Consider the following 20,302-nt stretch of genomic DNA (forward strand, 5'->3'; position numbering starts at 1 on the left):
CCTGCTCTGCGCTGATGCAGGGAGGGGCCACTGGCCCTTTGATCCGTCGACTCTCGTGAGTGTGCCTGCTCTCTACCGAAAAGCTCATCCAGCATTCAATTCCTTGTCTAAGACGTCTTGGAAACCTCGCCTTCGTCGCATCTCCTTCACAAAAATCCAACCATTTAGTGCCTACCAACATCTTTACAAAACCTACTCTGTTCTTGGATTCGATGGTGGTGAGATCGAGGCTGTCGCCAGATTTACGATGCTTTGGCCGCGAGTCTTCCGCTTTCTCTCTGCAAGTGCCCTTCTTGCACACTCGGGAGACGCGACATCAATCACTTTTCTTTCTACCTTCTCTCCCTTTCTCTCGGTAGCAGCGACACAAAGATACGCTTTTGTTGCTGGTCAACGCATTTTTCTACCAGCATGTCTAATTCCTCCCTAATCTTCCTTTCTTTTTCTTGGACAAGATGATCCAATAAAGAGACCAAAAGCTACAGAATCCCATGCAAGACTTTGATGCACGAGCATCCCTTCGGATCTCAATCTTAAAAGCTTTTAGCTAGAAAGATTTGTTGCTCGTGCATGTGGTTTTGGTGCTAAAGAAGTTCTATTGGCTGCATCATTACATCAAACTTCAACGCCTTCGTAGTTGGATTACTCCCAACCTTGTAATTGTCTCCACGAATCACATTGTTCATCTCAATGTGTACTGTAGGAATTACGGATTGAAACATGTTCTATGTTAATCCAGATTCAACTAGTGATTATAGAACAAGCAACCCATCTAAACTTTCAATGCGTGTTTGTGTTAATCTGTTACAGAAACAGCAACAATCCAAACCAACATAAAATAAGCAGGAGAGCAAATCTCTCTCTTCTATTCTTGGGGGCTACTCTGGCTTGCATAGAAAAGGTGAGGGTCTTGCCTTCTTTCTCTTCTTGCCCACTCCCATGGGACTCGTGAAAAGGTGAAGCTTTTCCCCACTACTAAGAGGAAAAAGGTCGGTGTGGGTGCTGACCACCTTGCCCCCACACACTGCCTCTTGAATTGGTGCCAGTAAAAGCCAAGACCTATCCCACACCATTTGCAGCAAAAAGCTGATTCTTTGACAACCATTAAGCTGTCTGGCACAGAAGACAACCTTGGTATCTTAAGCTTCTTTTGAGATAACTGGTCCACAACAGGAGGAAAACCCTAATAGAACCAGTCTCATTTGAGGTAACCAGTGCCACTTTATCCCTCACTTTCGTCCCTTTTGAGGCTTGCTTACCTTTAGTTTCTCACCTTTAAAATGCTCTTTACATTCACTGGTCAAAATACTCGTCTTTATTTTTGCTGAGAAACCTTGCTTAAGGCTATGTCTGTCTTGGGTCTGGCTGTCAGCTCATGCCAAAGAGGATTTAGTTTATCTTCATATTCAATTAATGCACTAATTTTGAGTTGTATCTTGAGACATGCTAAGTGCTCTAATTTCTGGTCAAGCAAATATCATTCACAAGATGATATGTAAAGAACCTCTGGCTCATTTGTGAAGAATATAATGAACCAATCAATATGATTAGAATAATAGGTCAATAGATGAGTTTATGAGGAATAGTATGATAATCTTTGGATGGTCACCAACAAGTTGTTGTGTCAGGATTCAGCAAAGAAAAATGTGGGATGAACTTTGACATTTATTGTGCTTGTATGACTTTCAAGAAAAGGTCCACCATTTATTATCTTAGGCCTCAGAAAGGACACCAAAAAGAGTGAGCAATTCTAGAGTGTCTCATATGTCAATGTCCCTGCGGTCCTTGATAAACTCATGGGCACTTGGACTCTTCCTGTCTTGGGCTTAAACCTTCCTATTTGGGTGTTTTATTGTTTGGATTGTGTTGCATGGTGGAGAAACTGTGATGCTTGGTAGGAGCTGGAGATTCTGAAGACCCATTGGTCTCTCTGGCTTGAGGTGAGTAGTTTCTTTCTCTGAACACTTAATTGTTATTTAAGCCCTTTGCTTCTTTACAATCACTCCAATTGTCTTGTGAGATCAAACCTCTCTTTGTATAACCCCAGTGATAAAAAATCCTACTCATGTTTCAGCTGTTTCTAACAATCTATGCTCATGGAATTTGAGGGAGAGCATGGCATTCATATGCAGTATGTGAAATGCCAAAACCATTTGTTGGAGAAGATGCAGTCCAACAAGACATCCTCCAGACACAAACATTCCAAGAGGTAGCTAATCATTCCAAAACTACTCTTGTATATATAGATCATTGGGAAAGTTGAAGTTATACTAGATCTGGGGAAATGTAGAAGTAGGTAGAGATACAACCAGCGTTTTGAACAAGAAATTTGGCACTAATTTCTGGATCCATCATTGCTTATTGCGGCTGCTCTTTGATGTCAGTGATTTGGAGAAGGGAAACAATGACTCTTCGCTTAGATCAGTTCATCATGACAAGCCGGTAAAGCTCATCTTGTCTTATCCGCTCCTCTCAGTTTCCAGGATCTCATAGCGATTATGTAGTTCTTAAATTACAGGGACACTTTGACCTTTCATGGATTTCTCCTGTTTCTAGTAGTTTTGTGCTCTACCTATCTTAGCCTTTATGTTGAAAGTTTGATGTCTTCTCATGACCCCTTTCTTTCTCAAGCGAACTGATGAAGCTTAAGTTAGACTTGTGCAGACCAGCTGAACGCTAATAGAAGATTTAAGATGAGTTTTATTGAACTTAAAGCAAGCACTCATCTGGTTTCCTCTGTGTTCAAGGTTATGGGAAATTCCATCGGTGACAGTAAGATCGAGGATAAGCCATCGCTTGGAGCTAAGGTCCAAAGCTCGTTAAAGCAAGAGGTACTGTTCCATTATTACGAATGCGGGCAAGTTGAGTTTTACTGATCAAGTAGCTCAATAGATTTTATATAAGCTGGCACACAAGTTATGGTTTCATTTACTTTTGGCTACTGAAACCTGGTACAAATGAAAGAGAAAAGAAAAGAAGGAAATTGTATGAATTTACTCTAACAATCTGATGAAATCTGAACAACTAGCATCAGATGTTAAGCTACATACAGGCATTTGTTCTCTATCTAATTTTAGATTTCTGTTGGTTTATTTCTTGATGACCTTTTTCTGACCTTTACTGCACAAAAGAGGATACTTAATTAGTATTTGTGTCGTTTACTCATAAAAAAAGCTATCATGTTTGTGCTTCCTTCAGGTGCCTCAGAGGGTTAATCACAAAAATAAATTGAACAATGAAAATTAGGCGGAATTGCAAATACCAACACATAAGTTTGTTCGCCCATCAATATCCAATTAACCCTTATAGTACGATCTTATTCTTGATAGCAGGGATGTCCTATGTGTAGATGTATGTAACCTGAAAAAATAGCAGGAATATCCATCAATATCCAATTTTCTTGCTTGGTTCTTATCTAAACATGGGAGTCATATAAGAATTTAGGACATATGAAGTACTATAAGGATCCTGAAAATTTAATTTACGATCAGTTCCATGGTATGACAGCAGTTTTCTTCAAAAATTATGGTAGAAGGGTCAAATAATATCCAGATATGTGTTTGAGTAAGTAATCCTACTTGTGTTAATATGCTGCAGATTCTGCAACTTGAAGCACGGCTACAGGATCAACTGATTACACGATGCTCTCTAGAAAAAGCATTGGGACATAGCTCTTCTACAGTTTGTTCTTCAAATGAAACTTTGACAATAATGGTATCGATTTCTCTGTCGCCCTGTCACTGCTGTTTTGTTCTGTCATTTTCTTTGTCTTGCACTTATTGTTACTTTTGTTGACATTATGATCTTTCTTTGCTGTTGAACGATAATGTAAGAACTTTTTTGGGTGAATGCTGCTTAAGGCTCTAGAAATTTATCGGGTTGGTGCTGATTAATGCACTTCCATAGTTTTATTTCAACATTTTGTATGAGATCGCACAACGTTGTGTTCTTTGCTTCTTATTCTAATGCAGACCCGGAGGCAGAAATCTCTACATTAATTTTTCTTGTCACATTACATGGTACACTCCATGTTCATCATGTTGACTCTTCTTCATACTTGTTTAGTGTTGGTCTAGGTTTGACCGTAACCTAGTGAATCACTATTATATATAAACTTAAGAAAGATTGACATTCATTCTCTGTTAATATTTGTGTGCTTAAGTTGAATTTTATGTGAATAAATCCTCTTGTGTATTTGATATGTTCCTTGCTGATATAGCTAAACCTACTTCTTGTGTCAGCCTACAAAGGAACTGATAAGGGAGATAGCTGTTTTAGAGTTGGAGGTTATGCATCTGGAGCAGTATCTGTTGTCACTTTATCGCAAAGCTTTTGACCAGCAGACATCTATCTTGAGTTCCCAATCAGAGTTGCTTCGTGAATCTGCAGAACTTAAAACCTCATCTAAGAGAGGGAACTCAAGAGTGCAATCTAGTCGGACATTGGTGCCTCAGAAATGGACTGCCAACTCAATGAATGAAGACTGTGAAGTCAAGTGTCAACATAAGCTACTTGGTCCTGGTGTTCACCGCAGCCATTCGTCTCTTTCATTCCGTGCGGTTTGTTCTGCTAGAATTTCACCTTCAGAAGAAACTCTAGCCAGAGCACTTCACTCATTTCATTCTCAACCTTTGTCTTTTCATGAGGCAAGTAGATTTCAACCTCTGAATAAAAGATTCTGACCACATTTTTTTGCAACTGAATGACAATATCTTGCAATTTTGTATTTTTTTTGTCCTATGTTGTCACCAACCAGGAAGAACATACTGCTAATTCAGGCGAGATCAGCTTAGCAGAATATCTCGGGACTAGCACCACTGATCATGTTCTGGAGACTCCTAATAAACTTTCAGAAGAGATGGTCCGTTGCATGGGAGTTGTCTATTGCGAGCTTGCTGACCCTCCTTTGGTTTATCACGCTCTTTCATCTTCTCCTGCTTCATCCTTCTCGTCTATGAGTGCACTTTCTCCCCAACATCTGGGAGATATGTGGAGTCCTGGCTGCAGAAGAGAATGTACTCTAGATTCTCGGTTAATTAATCCTTTCCGAGTCGAAGGACTGAAAGAATTCAGTGGACCATACAATGCAATGGTGGAGGTGCCTCTTATTTGTAGAGACCGTCGGAGACTGAAGGATGTTGAAGATATGCTGCATAATTATAAGTGAGTTACATGATTTCACTGTACCAGTTTCTGTTGAATTTTGATAAACGTTCATCACTGAAAGAATAACAGATTCAGATTCAGATTCAGATTCAGATTCAAATTATGTTGTGATACTCTGTTTGATCTGCATTGTTTTCTTCATTAGAACTACGCTAAGCTTCTATACTTCATAGATTTTCTATGACTAGTCTTATTCTTGTATATCTGAGGCATAATGTAACCGAAATAACATGACAGGTTTATCCTTCGTCAATTGGAGACAGTGGATCCAAAGAAGTTGAAAAATGATGACAAGCTTGCCTTTTGGATAAATGTACATAATGCTATAATCATGCATGTAAGTATTTCTCTAGACTATTGACTTTCTCCAGTTCCTCTTTCCTAATGGAAGAATATATTTTGCACCTCACAAATGCTCTGTCATGCCCCTTCCCAGGCATACATAAAATATGGAATCCTTGAGGGTAACGTGAAAAGAACTTCTTTGCTCATCAAGGTACACACTAATGATTAAGAACAGAGAAATAAGCATCACCTTTTCGCTGAAATAACATTTGTTCTTGTTTATTCCAGGCTATGTGCAACATAGGTGGTCGTTCTATAAATGCAGCCATGATACAAGGCTATATTCTTGGGTACAGGACACACTGTAACGGGCAGGTACACCTCACATTTTTCTTTATATTTTCTACCTACTATGGTCGAGATGCATTTTAGGTATATGCCGTCACAAGCTCCAAACATTTCAATGTGACTTCAACAAAATCATGCACACTTCCATGAACCTAATGACAGGACTATTTTATCAGATCCACCATTTTGAACGTAGATTAATCATTTACGTATCTTTCTATTTACATGAATGTAAGTTGATGGTGAATAACACATGAAGATGAGTAGAAATTGTAGAAAGTTACAGCTATATTGACTAATTGGAAGAGGCAGGTGCTTTGTGCTTTGGTGATTGTTTGTACCGAACATTGTTAGCTGGAATCTTTATGTATGGTGTTAGAATTGGTGCTTTAGATTTGAACCGGCATGTACATAACACTGCTGATAATAAAATCTCAGTAATTAGTCATGTGATCAACCTGAACATAGCCCCTAGGAGAATACATCTGCTGATGAATGTCAACCAGGTTGCTTGTTAGAATTCCAAGTCATTGAATTAATTTTCTGTTTAGGACTTTGAAACATTATAGAGTTACGCTTATGGAGTGTCGCATTTTTCTTGTAGTGGCTTCGGACATTGCTTTATTCAAGGTTGAAGCAAAAGGCTCGAGATGAATGGCGAGCTTATGCAATTGAACAACCAGAGCCTCTTTTGCATTTTGCACTTTGTTCAGGAAGCCATTCTGATCCTGCGGTAAACTTGTTGACTGAATTTTATCTGCTACTGTGACCACTAATTACCATCTATCATGTTTGATGGATCAAAATGCAGATCTCTAGTTATCCTTGCAATGGAGTACTAAGACCTGATGTCACCTGCAGATACATGATTTGCTTAGAAATTACAGTGAATTATTTATTGAAACTGTTCAACCTGATAATTTATGTTCAACAAATTTACAATTTGATATCCTTTGCAAGCCTTGCTCTTTTTCCGACTTGATTTCAATGGCTCTATGAAATGACTGCACTCAGTTCAGTACAATGCTGATGTTTCATTTCGTTCCTCAGGTCCGAGTATATCATTCCGATAGAGTGTTCCTGCAGCTGGAATCAGCAAAGGAAGAGTACATTCGTGCGAGTGTCGGTATATGGGAAGAACAGAAGATCCTTCTACCAAAGGTCCTAGAATCATATGCCAAGGACACAAAACTAAGCTCACAGAGATTGGTGGACATGGTTCAGTGTTACCTTCCAGAGACTCTCAGGATGGCCATGCAGAGATGCCAACAAGTCAGATCCAAGAAGACCATCGAATGGGTACCTCACAACTTCAATTTTAGATATCTGCTATCAAGAGAATTAGTGTCTCAACAGATAAAATGAGAGTGAGGATAGACTTGTATGAGTTTGATTGTTCCTTTTTCTTTCCCCATTTCCTTTCCTGTATAAAAATGTCAATGAATTGTATAACAAGATTGCAATGTATTTTATTACATGTGCATAATTCAATTGGGCTTGGTGAAGTTTTGATTGCAAGGAAATGGCTTTAACTGATTGATTGATGTCATTTTGGTTGAGAGATGTCTGCTTTCTGCATCTTCTCACCAGAAATATTTACCCTATTGATTGATGTGTTATTAGATGTCTGCTTTCTGCATCTGTTCACGATAATGGATAGCAATGGATCCGACCCGTTAAATTCGAAATTTATTATAACAGGAGCTATAGAAATTCGGTGGTCGGATCCGATAATGGATATCAATGGATCCGACCCGTTAACACCAGGAGAGGGAAACAGGCATATCAGACTGGGCGTGGGGCGAGCGGACTCGGCGACCCCACTCACGTCCCCATCCCACGACTCGGAGCCTCGGCAAACAATCGAACAAGTGGCGGAGAGAAATGGGAGATGGAGATCGCGGGCCGTGAGGGACGCCCTCATCACCGTCTCCTCAACCCTAACCCCTCTTCCTCCACGGTTTAGACCAGAGGGAGATAGAGAGACCGATGGAGGGAGAAGAGATCGGTTTGGTGCTGGCGCGAGCATCCGAGCTCCGGTCCAAGATCATCGGTTGCATCGGTGGCAACCGGGCCGGAGGACGAGCCGGGACCCAAGGGGAAGAGGGGGAGGAGGAGGAGGAAGCCGGGAGCCTCGTCGGTATCCGTGACGCCCTCGACTCGTTGGAACGACATCTCGCGGCCTTGCAGGTATGAATCTTGCGTAATAACCCTGTTGTTTATGTTGTTTAGGTTTATGGAGGCGGGTAGGATTTCTTGATTGGGCTTTTAATCGCATCTCTTCGATATTGAGGCTTATGGAAGAGTTAAAGATGACAATTTGGGATCGCTTGAACTGCCCTTTGTTTGAGCCCATTGTTCCAAGCCGTTCCTTCGACTCATTTAGGGGGCACCTCGCTAACCCATTCTTTAGGATCGAGGACATGGATGGATTTTAGAATGAGATGTGTTTGGCTTTATGATCCCGCGACCAATAAAAATTGGATCTTTGCGATGTTTGAGGCTTATGCAAGACTTAGAATGACATACCACAAGTTTTCTTGAGCACTTCAAACACATTAGTAATATAAAATCCCGTCTCTTGCGTTGCTTTAAAACTCATAGTAGTTAAGTTGCCTTTTTAGTCCATCCAGATTCCTTCACTTTCCATCATCTTTTACCTTGGAACTCTTTCTAATCCAAACATTACCATGTGACCCTCAAAGAACTGCTTAACGCATACCCTCAATAACTCATGCAGAACTGTCCACATCACTTTGACACTCAAGCTACCTTTTACATGACCAAATCCACGGCCCATTGAATTCAGCAGCATCTCCACCAGTAGCATACTGCCATAGCTTCATCCATACTATTTGTAGTTTGCTTTTTCTTTCTTTTTTTTGTTGTCTAACTTTGTGTTTTTTTTTTAATATCAAAATTGTCATCCACTGATTCAAATCAATTATTTGCCTGATCCAATCCAATCTCAATCCCCAAAACAATTTCAACTTTTAAAACATTCACTCCAACTTTGTTGTACAAAATGCTATCGATAAATTACAATTTACCACTAAGCAACAAGTAAAGAGCTCTGATGGCAATTCTGTCAACAAATTATTAAGAGGGACATCCTAGCAATTGCTATATTCATGTTAACAAAGGAATACAATTTTAGTTCCTCACTCAAGATCATGCTTGTTATGGTCTTAATTTAAACGATATTTAATAGTGTGGTTTCTTATGTGCTACATTCATTGGAATAACTATATTGTAACAGATAGAAATTACCTAACAGTTCAAAGTAATAGAACTTTAGTTGTTGGCTTCCTTTTCGTTGTCTGTTAATGAAATAATGGTTTTATCCATTGTAAAGTTGACAAACAAATTAGCTACTCTTGAACTGTGAGCCACTTTCTTTAAGTATGCTATGAACTTTTATTTCTTCTCGTTCTTGTCAATTTTCATCATCCAATTTATTCGCATTGTGCTGATTTACTATGTGTTTCTTAAGCAACATCTGGAGTGGTATGGGGTCCCATTGTTAGATAATTTTTTTTGGTATGGCTGGCACTGGTGATTGACTGCTTCTTAGAGAAAAGTCAGATCTTTGTTTCATAAAAGAGAATCAATAGTTGCTTTGTGCATTTGCATATAGCTGAAATGGAGGAGAGGAAGCCTAACGAACTAGATTAGTTTGATTAGATCAGATACAGATCTGACAGATTGTTTGGTATATGCTCAGGCACTGCAGCATCAACAAAGGTACGAAAGAGAATCGATTCTAGCCCAGATTGATCATAGTCGAACTATATTGCTCAGCAAACTCAAGGAGTACAAAGGGGACGAGCTGGAAGCAATTCACGAAGTTGCAGCTTTTGCCGGCGAAGCAGTAGAACGTGCCGATGGCCTGGTCCTGCCCCCATATCCCACCCACCTTCCTGACTTGTTCATATTGGATGACATTGGTGCCAGTTCACACTGCATGTGGAAGAGTAAGAGTAAACCCTCTTGCAATGGACCGATAGCTAACACGAAACATCAAGGCAAGGGAGCTGCAGCTGCAACTGATAAGAACCAGGGCAGCAGGTCATCAAATGGAATCAGACATGTCATTGGTTTGGTTGTTAAATCAGCGATAACATTTGTTAGTGTGATGTCTATACTAAGTTTCGCCGGTTATCAGCCAGTGCTTAAGAAAAGACCCCAGGCCATGCTGCTGTTTGGTGGGCAAGCACCCAGAGGGAGGCAGGTCACGGTTCAGTGCCCGCAAGAGAAGTTTATGGTCGTCGAAGATGGCAAAGTACGGTGTTTCGTGAAAGAGCGAGTTGAGGTTCCATTTGAGTCAGATGTTACAAGTCCAAATATAAGATATGGATTTGGATGAGACAATTATCTGAACTTGTAAATTGTTTTTAGCATCACGATCTTGATGTTTTGAGCTTGGTCGTTTAGACATCATGTATGTAATGCAAATAAGGCAGAGACGTGAATATTCCCTGGTTTTTTCTTTGTAAGATGTTGTCACGGAACAATGTTCGACACACATCCATGACTCGTTTTTTTGGTATTTGTTTTTTAGTGTTATGATGTGTTTTCTCGTAGGTAGTGCTTTTTTTTTGGTCTTGTAAAATCCAAAAACATTTTTTGGTTGGGCAGTGTTACAGAAAGAGGAAAATAGTCAAAATAGTCGGTCCTTTTTTTGTTTGGGCTTGCAAATTATTTTATGTGCAGGTAGGTGCACAATGGATTACAATAGATTAAGATCTACAATAGATTAAGGTCTAATGTGACTTTTGTGAGCATCAGTCGCTTGGGTATAATATTCCTTAGCCAAATCTAGCTAAGCTAAGTGGCATTGATTGATTGTATGTAATCAGTAGGATTTGTGACTGTCTTTTTTGTATTTTTGTTAAATAATATTTATATTTATATTTGGATTAGATCTTTCACTTCATGTAATAATAATAATAATAATAATAATAATAATAATAATATATTAACCCATTCGGATGTCTCTCTCCATTGATTTTGAGCTTCAGTGTCTTTCACTTCAATGTAATAAAAAAAGCTCATTAAGTTTTGAGCTTCAGTGATTTTCCATAATAGATTTAACATGAAAAAATATTTCGTTGCCAATAGAAAATTAGAAGAATGGACACAAAAGTAAAGTAAATTTTCATGAGCATTTTTTTAATCAAAAAATAAAAAAAATATTCAGAGAAGGACGACTCCACAACTTTCTCTAGCCTTCTTCCATGTGCAATAAACCGTGAAATGTAGTCGTTTTGTTCTCGGGTAGAAAACAACGTTGCCTCCGGAGCGTGCTCCGACACCAACTAAATCTCGAACGTCCATCTCGACCCGCACGCCTTCGGACGGTCCACATCGTTCCGACGAATCCAATGTGCGGTGCACGCTTGTGCACCGCGGAGCACAACACCGCGACTCCAACAACCAACACGATGACTCCAAACCCACCCTCCCGCCTATTCCGGGATGACGCTCAGATCCGGCGTAAACTTTCGGCTTCCGCCACCGCCACCGCCCCTCCGTATCCTCCTCTTCCCCTTCTCATCCTGCACCCGCAGCTCACCGCCGGTCGCGTCCTCCTGTTCCAATGGGAAAACCAACGGCCCCGGGGCGCCCCGCCCCGCCGCCCCCATCAACGCGTCGCTCGCCTTCAACGCCAGCGCCGCGACGTCCTCGGCGCGAAGCGGGTACTTCAGCATCGTCCGCGGGAGCACGAAGTAGAGCTGTCCCGGGCGTAGCTCCTCCTCGGCGCCAACCGCCGAGACAAACGCGTCGAACTCCATCGCGTCCGCGTCGCAAACGAAGAAGCACGCGGCGTCCTTCCCCAGCGCGTGCGCCGCCGTCACGGGCCGCGTGTACTCCCGGAGCCCGCCGTCCGGGAGGACCACCTTCGCCGTCCCATCCACCACTACCGCCGCCGCGTAGCACGAGTTGCAACCCCCCATCGCCGAGGAGGATGCAATGACGGTTTCTTAAGGTAACCAACTGATCGCCGATCTTTTGTTGTCTACTCGGGATATCCGTCGCCGTTCTTTTTTCCGTTCATACGAGGAGACGGACAGAGATGCCGCGAGTTTATATAGAGGACGCGTCACGCGTCTGCCAATTCGTCGTGTAGCGCGAGTGCGACAGCCTGGCTCGATGAGGACAGCTGGCGGTGTGACGGTAACAGTAGGGATTTCGACGAAATTACCATGGGAGGCCTTGGCCGGGGACGGAATGACATGAATGCCCTTCTAGATATTATCGTAGCCCACCAAATATGGCGTATCCAGTCGCATTGCATCGTCGAGAGCGTACATCTCATCCAACGGTCATCCTACCGTTTGATCGGCTCGCAAGTCATCTTAAATTGGAAGATGGAATAGTGAATGTATACGCATCGACGTAAGCTGGCGCATCGAGGCAGGATTGACTCGTTCTTTGAACCCAACGGGCGATCTCCTGCGACAGCTGGTGGCATGGCGCGGTAAGAAGGCGTAGGCTTATCGCCACGTGGGCGTCGTCTCCTCGGGGAGCACGCCCTGGGCAGGACTAGTGCCTCAGGAGGGCGGAGGCGGAGGCAGTTGTAGGGTGGGAGAGTGGGATGTAACACGTGGTGTCTAATGCTCCGCGGAATTAGTTGGATTTAAGTGACTCCCCTGTCCCGGGACCGACCGAACCCACTGTTCCTCGGTCCACCCAATCGTCACTTTATTTATGACGCTAGTGTCGTACCCGCAGACGACACCCGGGTACGACCCACGCAGCCGTTCACTCCGTATTAGCCGTTTAATAAACCGGTCAGTCTTTGGCGGAACAAGTATTCGGGGTATCTCCGTTTCCCGAATAAAATTCCCGCTGCTCCTCGCTATGAACCTTCCGCAACACAAGTTGACATTATTATATTAAATATTATATGAAGAAACAGAAGAGGTTTTTCATGTGACAAGTCGAATCCAATCTTTCTTCACCAGCATAAATGTCACAGTAGAGAAATAAGGAGACGAAGCATTATTGTGTAACAGTTCAATTTAGGACTAGCAAGTGTAAAATATGGTGGGCTATTTTTTGAGATACACCGATTTCCTAGGAATGGGGGTATGAACGAGGATGTGGGACCCACGGTAAAGTGGCAAGATGAGAGGGTGGGGATGGGCTTGAAAAGTGGCACGTGTTTTATGTGGTTGGGACATGACGAGATGGGCCGAAAGAAAAAAGACGGAGGAATATATTCCTTTGTTTTTATGCTTCAGCCTCCGTAAGGAAAAATGATTCCTTTTGCTTTTGATGTCGACCATCGGCTCCTATAAATAAAGGAACAACAGCCACCTTTAATCGATTTATGTTGGGCAAAGTGCATTGCCTTTAGCTCTTATAAAGGAATCATCGGCCATAAACAATGAGCCAAATGACACGCTTGATTAGATACGTATTACTTATATGCATCATTCAGCTCTTATAAAGGAACCATCGGTCGGGCACACTTCAATGTTTTCTTGCACATCTTCTTCTCATTTTTTCTACACAGATACTTTAATACTCTTTTAAGTTAATACTCTTTTGTGTCTCTTACATTTAATATTTTCAACAGTATACTATTCACTCACGTCGATATGTAATTTATTTAATATCTCATTAGTCTCATAAAATGAACAATGTGTATGATATATGGGCCTGATGAATGTATTATGTTAACTCTTGTTTAAATATTTTGGTCGATGATTGAAGAATCAAAATAGAGTTATTGGTCAATTGACTCATTCAAGTCGAAAACTTTTTAGTATACGGCTCAACATTTATACAACCAAAACACAATTCCTTTTTCCATTGTTGATCTCGTACAAATTGGCTTTATATCTACACATCTCTCCAAAGTCATTCGGAGGGTTACAGCTAGCATTACGGACGGCTTCTATGTTTTGGACCTCATTGACGCCATTTTGTACGGCCATCATCATCCTCCGATCTGCACTGTCACGCATCGAAAAGCTACGCATTATTGCCTCCACGCTCCCCACCTCGCGAAAGCGTCCGTCCATCTTCGTGTCACGAATCACCATGTCATCGATCGAACGATCACTCCTACGGTACAGATCGTTGCCCCCGGTCCAATGCCGGCGCGCAAACCGGCCACCAAACAGCCACGAGCACTTCGCCGCCTCGATCTCTGCTGCATCTATTCGGGAATGACGCTCAGATCCGCCGCAAACTTGCCCCCTCCGCCACCTCCCCTCCTCGTCCTCCGCCCCTTCTCTTCCCCGGCCGTCCCCGCAGGGAACACCAGCGGCGCCACGGCGCCCACCAGCGCGGCGCTCGCCTTCACCGCGAGCGCCGCGAGCTCCTCGGCGTGGAGCGGGCGGCTTAGCATTTTGCGCGGGAGCACGAAGTAGAGCTGCCCCGGGCGGAGCTCTTCGTGCGCGCCCACCGCGGAGACGAGCCCCTCGAACTCCATCCCGTCCGCGTCGCACACGAAGAAGCGGGCGGCGTCCTTCCCCAGCACGCGCAAGGCCGTCACGGGCCGCGTATACTCCCGGAGCCCACCGTCGGGGAGGATCACCTTCGCCGTCCCGGACGCCGCCACCACGGCCGCCGCCTCACTCGACACGCACGCCCCCATTGCCGCCCGAGTGGTATGCCAAAACGCCGCTCTCTTTCGTTCTATCGGAGATGACACGATGGCCTATAGGGGAGGCGAGTTTAAGTATACGGAGAGCGGGGCGTGTCGCCGGCTACTACTTTGTCGTGTAGCGATCTGATGACAGCCTGTGGGTCGCACATTGGTATGCGGAATTGAGCTTGTCGATCGTGGATTGTCAAAAGTACCCTCAAAAATAGGAGATCTCATTCACGTTTGAGGTCAATTTAGTCAATTAACCGACAGCAAGATTCTCGATGCCGCGCTTGGATCGGTATACCTGAGACAAAGCATCAGAGGGAGGTAAATGCACCACGTGGCTTCTGAGGTCGCCGCATGATTCCTTGATTTAAATCATCGGCTCCGCTGTCCCCCCACCCACCGCCGCTTCTGCTCTTTGTCGCGACACTAAGGATCGGGGATCCTACGTGCGCTCGGTGACACCGCGACATAGCTCGTCATCCCTGCTTCGTACTCGATCTCGAAGTTCCTGTTGCTGGCCAATGGGATGGCGAATTCTCCTGGGCGGTGCAGGTGACAAACCAGGTGTGGGCTCGCCGTCCATCTTAACTCTTATGTATTGGGCCTGCTGTTTCGGGTCCAGTTCCAATTGGAATCAAGTTCAAGTCGATCATCATCGTCATAAGCACACATGAAACTTTTTGCGTTCTCACAAAACTCTGCATAATCGACATGATTAGTGTTGATATGGAGTGCACCGTCAATCAATTATTATCTGATATATAATTCTCATATGATGTTTAGGGTAAAAAGAAAATATAAAATTTACTATTTACCTGTGTGCCCACGTAGTCACCATCTTATCATCTGTATGGATAAGATAAAGGTTCAAGAGTAGGATATTCGAGGTGAGTGGAGATTGTATTCTCCTGGAATATTTCATAAAATATTTTTATTTATTTATGGTTAATATAAATACTTATTTTTAATATAATAAAAGGGATCACTTTTTTTACCACTAATATTGTTAGGATAACTTAGAAACTCAACATTTTTAATTCAAAAATATCTTGAACAACACTATGCATATTAGTCCAAACCATATCGAGCTAATCAAAACATCAACGACTCGTTCTCCTAACAAAAGTGTTAATACTTATGTATAAGACTTAAATTGATTTATAAGTGTTAAATAAGTATATTATCATCAACATGGACATCGATGGTTCAAGCAAATCAAGTTAATATGTGAATTATCTCATCATATGCATTACGATAAATTGATCATATAAAATGTTATTTTTGTTAGGATCTTAAAGACACTATACAGGAAGGGGTGAATTAGTACAATAATATTTTAAATCAATTTTAAAATTCGATCAATGTATATTGAAAACTCGATTGATCAAGTTCATATGCTAATTATCTCATCATATGCATTATGACAAATTGATCACATAAAATATTATTTTTATTAACATTTTAAAGGCATTGGGTGAGGGAGAGGGGTGAATTAGTGCAATAATATTTTTAACTAATTTTAAAGCTCTATCAATAAATCAACACATATTGAAAATTTGATTGATCTAAGTTAAAGTTGTAAGCAAAGAGAATACAATTAAATCATAAGTAAAATGTAAGAAAATAGGTGCTCTATCAACCAAGTATAAGTGGGGTATTTATAAGTCTCAAAAGACTTCAAGAATTGAGCCAAAAATTCAAATCCCCAAAGTTTTATGGTACCGGTAATAACTACTATTGAATCAGACGATACTACCATCATAATGGGGCCATAAATCTTAGCTCTAGTGAGACTACCACCAGCCTAAGTAGTACTACAGTTGCCTTGGATAGTGCTATCGTTGGCATGGGCAATGCTATTGTTGAAATGTCGAAAAAGCACAAACAGTACTTTTCGACTAACTCAAGTTATATTACCGCTTAGGCTTTGTAGTATCACTACTTAGGCCTAATTTAAGACCGATAACTTGGCCTTCTAACAAGCCCAATTCAACCTTGGTTGAAGCTCACTAAGTTCCTTGACAAGTTGGCATGGTTTGGCTTAATACTAAGTCAATTTGACCCAGAAAAACCTTGATCAAGACTTTAACAAGCTAATTACATATTCAACATAATTACGAAGCTTTCAACATATTGTACATTATTTCGGCATGTCATTCAATCTTTCAAACAAATCTTCATTTTTTTTAGTATATCACCCGATCTATCGACATATGTAGATTTTCTCATGACATTTGATATTTTGACATAATATTCAATCTTTCCGGTATGATGTCCGAACTTATAGCACAAAGTCCAATATTTGGCATATCGAACAATCCTCTAACTCGGCGTCCAATTTTCGATATGATACTTTTTTCGGCACAACGTCTTATTCTTCTATTTTGATAATTTACTCATTAATGGTTCGAGTTCATGATCCAAGTATTTCCTGCATCACTTATTTCAAAAGTATATTAGTTCATAAACTAATCAATTGATTTAATCATAAAAATATGAGATTCAAGAATCTCTTCTTCTTTTTTTTTACGATGACAATCAATTAGTAATGGAGTTTTAATCAAACTTCCTTCATCTATATGCCATTTTGAAAGCCTATGATAAACTTGTCAAATGATCATATATATTTTTAAATGCATATACTAAATTTTGAAACAAATTTAATATTTTTGATATTATAATTAAATAATTAAATCTCAAAAATTAATATTCAATTAAGATTCAAATTTCAAGTTATAATCATTTAGGTTTCAAAATTTAACAATTATCAAATTATAACATCAATCAAAATATACATATAATTTAACCATATGCATAAAAAAAAATATCACTATATATATAGAAAACTTGATTGATCGAGTTAGTCTGCTAATTATTTCATTAGATGCACTATGACAAATCAATGGCATAGAATTCTATTTTTGTTAGAATCTTAAAAGTACTCAGGGAAGGTAAAAAAATTTTATAGTAGTTTAATTTTCTTGACCTACTTCTGGATTCTACTTTCCTTGAGGTTATCCACTTTCGTAAAAATTAACTACCATTGTTATAATTTTCTTTTCTTTTAAAGATGAGGAGATAATCTTTTACACTTACTTTTTATGTAAGTTGTCTCACCTTTTATAGTTTAGAATTGTAACCACTCGAGGAAACTCAAATTATACTTAAAATAAAACATTATAACACTTGTGCTTAGGAATAGGTGCTCCATCAACCAAAGCATCGGTAAAATATTTATATGCTTTAAAAGGTTTTAAGAATAAAGTTAAAAATTCAAATCTTCAAAATTTTAGGTACTAGTTATTACCACTAATACAAAACGATACTACCATTGTAATGGAGCTATGAATCTTAGCTCTCGCGGTATTATCGTTGGCATGGGCGGTACTATTATTGAAAATATTGAAAAAGCACAAATGGTACTTTTCGATTGACTGAGGTGGTACTATCACTTGGACCCGATAATACTAACACTTTAGACTATCGATTTGACCTTCTAATATGTTCAATTTGTCCCTGATTCAAGCCTAATAAGTTTCTTGACAAGTTGGATAATTTCGACTCAATATAAACTCAATTTAACCTAAAAAGACCTTGATCATGACTTTAATAGTCCAACCACATATTCGACACAATTATGAAGCTTTGAACACGTTGTACAACATTCCAGTATGTCGTCTGATCTTCTTGCACTTCGTTCGAACCTCTGGCACATCATCTCTTTCTTCATTATATCATTTGATATTTTATTTTTTGGTATAATACTTGATTCTTCTTATATGATACATAAACTTATATCACGAAGTTTAATCTTTGACATATCCACTGATCCTCCGGTTTGACATCTAATTTTCTACATTATATATTTTTTCGATACAAGATTCGATTCTCTTGCCACGATAATATTTTTTTTTATAGTTTGAGTTTGTGATCCATATATTTCTTACGTTACTTATCTTAAAAATATATTAATTTATATATTCATTAATTAATTTCATCAATAACATGCTAAGGGCTCATATTAGATTAAATCCTCACATAATCATAATCTGACTTATCGTACGAAAATATTATATATACAAGTGAGGCCCAAGCAAGGGATGGTGGTTGAAATAAAAGACTTAACGACCGTGAGAAACACCCATTTATGGTCAAATCATTATTATAATGAAGAATGAAAAATAGATTGTGGAAAAGAAAAGCCGAAGTAAAAAATTTAAATTAATTAGTTTATAAAGTTAAAATGGAAGTACCATATTCGGTTAGACAAAGTCCTTCCAATTAAAACTCAATCTTAGTAAACTTGTTTTGATCAATGATTTCTAGTCCAACGAACGAACTTAACGGGGGAGTTCAAATACATAAATATACGTAAATAGTTAAGAGAATTTAATTTTTTAGTTAAACTATAAATATGATATATATATATATATATATATATATAATCACATAAAAATTTAATATTAAGGAGTAAATAAATAAGCGAAAAGAAACAAACACATACTTCCAAATGCCTTTTCGCAACCACATTATCTCTTAGGATGAAACCGATATAAATGCGTATTATATAAAAATATCAAGGAAGAAATGACCACGTGAAACATTGACCACCCCATTTGACAGAATCCAAGTGAGATAGGTTGATAGATACGCGGGGCGAGACAACCATATCTAAATTTGCTCGCGTGATTTAGGCCGTTCCCATCTTTGCATACATCATTTCCACCGAGCACCACAGAAATGTTTCAGCCGCCAAACAACTTTCCCCTCCCCCGCGTGTTCTTCGTCTCTCACGTGGTCAACATCAACCGGCCACACAGAAACAAAAACACAGAGAGAGAGAGAGAGCCATTGAAGTGTTCCTGCCAAAGAACTTTCGACCCCCCCCAGCCGGAGAGAGAGAGCCATTGAAGTGTTCCTGCCAAAGAACTTTCAACCCCCACCCTTTCCCCGCCGGGGTCTCTTCGTTTCGTTTCTTTCTCCTTCCTCTCATGGTCATCATCCATCGGCCACAGCGAGAGAGATCGATGGATAGAGAGAGAAGCCGAAGACGAAGAGCAGTTGTGCAGTCATTTCTGTCCTCCGAGTCGAGCCAAACTCGCCGTAATAATGTGATGCGCCAAACGCCAAACTCCAGCTTGCAGCAGCTGCTCGTCGCATGGCCTCCCGAGAAGGACTCAGACCCCACTGTGTCGGTGCCCACCCCAACCGCAATCGAATTCAAGTCCGACTCGAGTACCTATTTTCCTTTTTCTACAATACTAAAATATCTTCTCTTCTTAATCCTAAAATACTTGAATTTATTAATTGAATTATGTACTAATGGAGAAAGATTTTTTTAGTACGGACACCACATAGCACGTGGTGTTGGACGGTGCGGTGCGGGGATCACGATTCCAATCCCAAAATCCCCCTCTCCCTCGCGTTGAGAACCCCTCCAAAGCCCACGTGTACGCTTCCAGATTATTGTAACCTTTTATCAAAGAAAATAAAGCATAAAAATATGGACACAAAGAAAGAGAGAGAGAGAGAGAGTTTGTTTTTCTTTGTTTTTTCTTTTTTTGACCAATGGATTCGACTCCACGTGTCTATTTGACCGCTGTACACTTCACGTTTCCATCCTTCGATATCGTTGACTATTGACGTGGCACACCGGCATGCGCCCGCCACACTATCTCGTGGCTCCGACCATTTCCCATTTCCCATTTCCTTCCCACTTCCCCGTCGCCGCCTGCTTTTGGTGATTTTATTTTTTTGCTTATTATTATTTCTCTCTCTCTCTCTCTCTCACTCTCTCCGTCTATCTTTTATTTCTTAGTTTAATAGATCATTTATTAATAATACTATTATAATGACGCCTTCTGCGTCTATATATTGACTCTCTCCTCTGCC

The 20,302-nt window shown here is 40.5% G+C and overlaps 4 protein-coding genes across 4 annotated transcripts; 2 read left to right on the plus strand and 2 right to left on the minus strand.

The window, feature by feature from the left end:
* Positions 1–50: 50 nt before the first annotated feature.
* LOC135671901 (uncharacterized) lies at positions 51–7,322 on the plus strand. Its single transcript, XM_065180281.1, has 12 exons — positions 51–1,940; positions 2,075–2,209; positions 2,385–2,442; positions 2,748–2,831; positions 3,598–3,714; positions 4,242–4,650; positions 4,761–5,163; positions 5,404–5,503; positions 5,603–5,662; positions 5,740–5,826; positions 6,404–6,532; positions 6,850–7,322. The coding sequence occupies exons 2-12, from the start codon at positions 2,091–2,093 to the stop codon at positions 7,162–7,164; spliced, it is 1,881 nt and encodes a 626-aa protein (XP_065036353.1). The 5' UTR covers positions 51–1,940; positions 2,075–2,090; the 3' UTR covers positions 7,165–7,322.
* Positions 7,323–7,606: 284 nt separating this feature from the next.
* On the plus strand, positions 7,607–10,324 carry LOC103982193 (plastid division protein PDV2). The gene is made up of 2 exons (XM_009399034.3): positions 7,607–7,989; positions 9,524–10,324. Exons 1-2 carry the CDS (start codon positions 7,789–7,791, stop codon positions 10,163–10,165), a joined length of 843 nt encoding a protein of 280 aa, XP_009397309.2. The 5' UTR covers positions 7,607–7,788; the 3' UTR covers positions 10,166–10,324.
* Positions 10,325–10,905: 581 nt separating this feature from the next.
* LOC135672684 (uncharacterized) lies at positions 10,906–11,845 on the minus strand. Its single transcript, XM_065181183.1, has one exon. The coding sequence runs from the start codon at positions 11,754–11,756 to the stop codon at positions 11,268–11,270; it is 489 nt and encodes a 162-aa protein (XP_065037255.1). The 5' UTR covers positions 11,757–11,845; the 3' UTR covers positions 10,906–11,267.
* Positions 11,846–13,588: 1,743 nt separating this feature from the next.
* Positions 13,589–14,448, minus strand: LOC103982192 (uncharacterized). The gene has a single exon (XM_009399033.3). The coding sequence runs from the start codon at positions 14,408–14,410 to the stop codon at positions 13,970–13,972; it is 441 nt and encodes a 146-aa protein (XP_009397308.2). The 5' UTR covers positions 14,411–14,448; the 3' UTR covers positions 13,589–13,969.
* Between the last annotated feature and the right edge of the window lie 5,854 nt (positions 14,449–20,302).

This window comes from Musa acuminata, chromosome BXJ1-4, assembly GCF_036884655.1.
Source record: "Musa acuminata AAA Group cultivar baxijiao chromosome BXJ1-4, Cavendish_Baxijiao_AAA, whole genome shotgun sequence".
Lineage (NCBI taxonomy): Eukaryota > Viridiplantae > Streptophyta > Magnoliopsida > Zingiberales > Musaceae > Musa > Musa acuminata.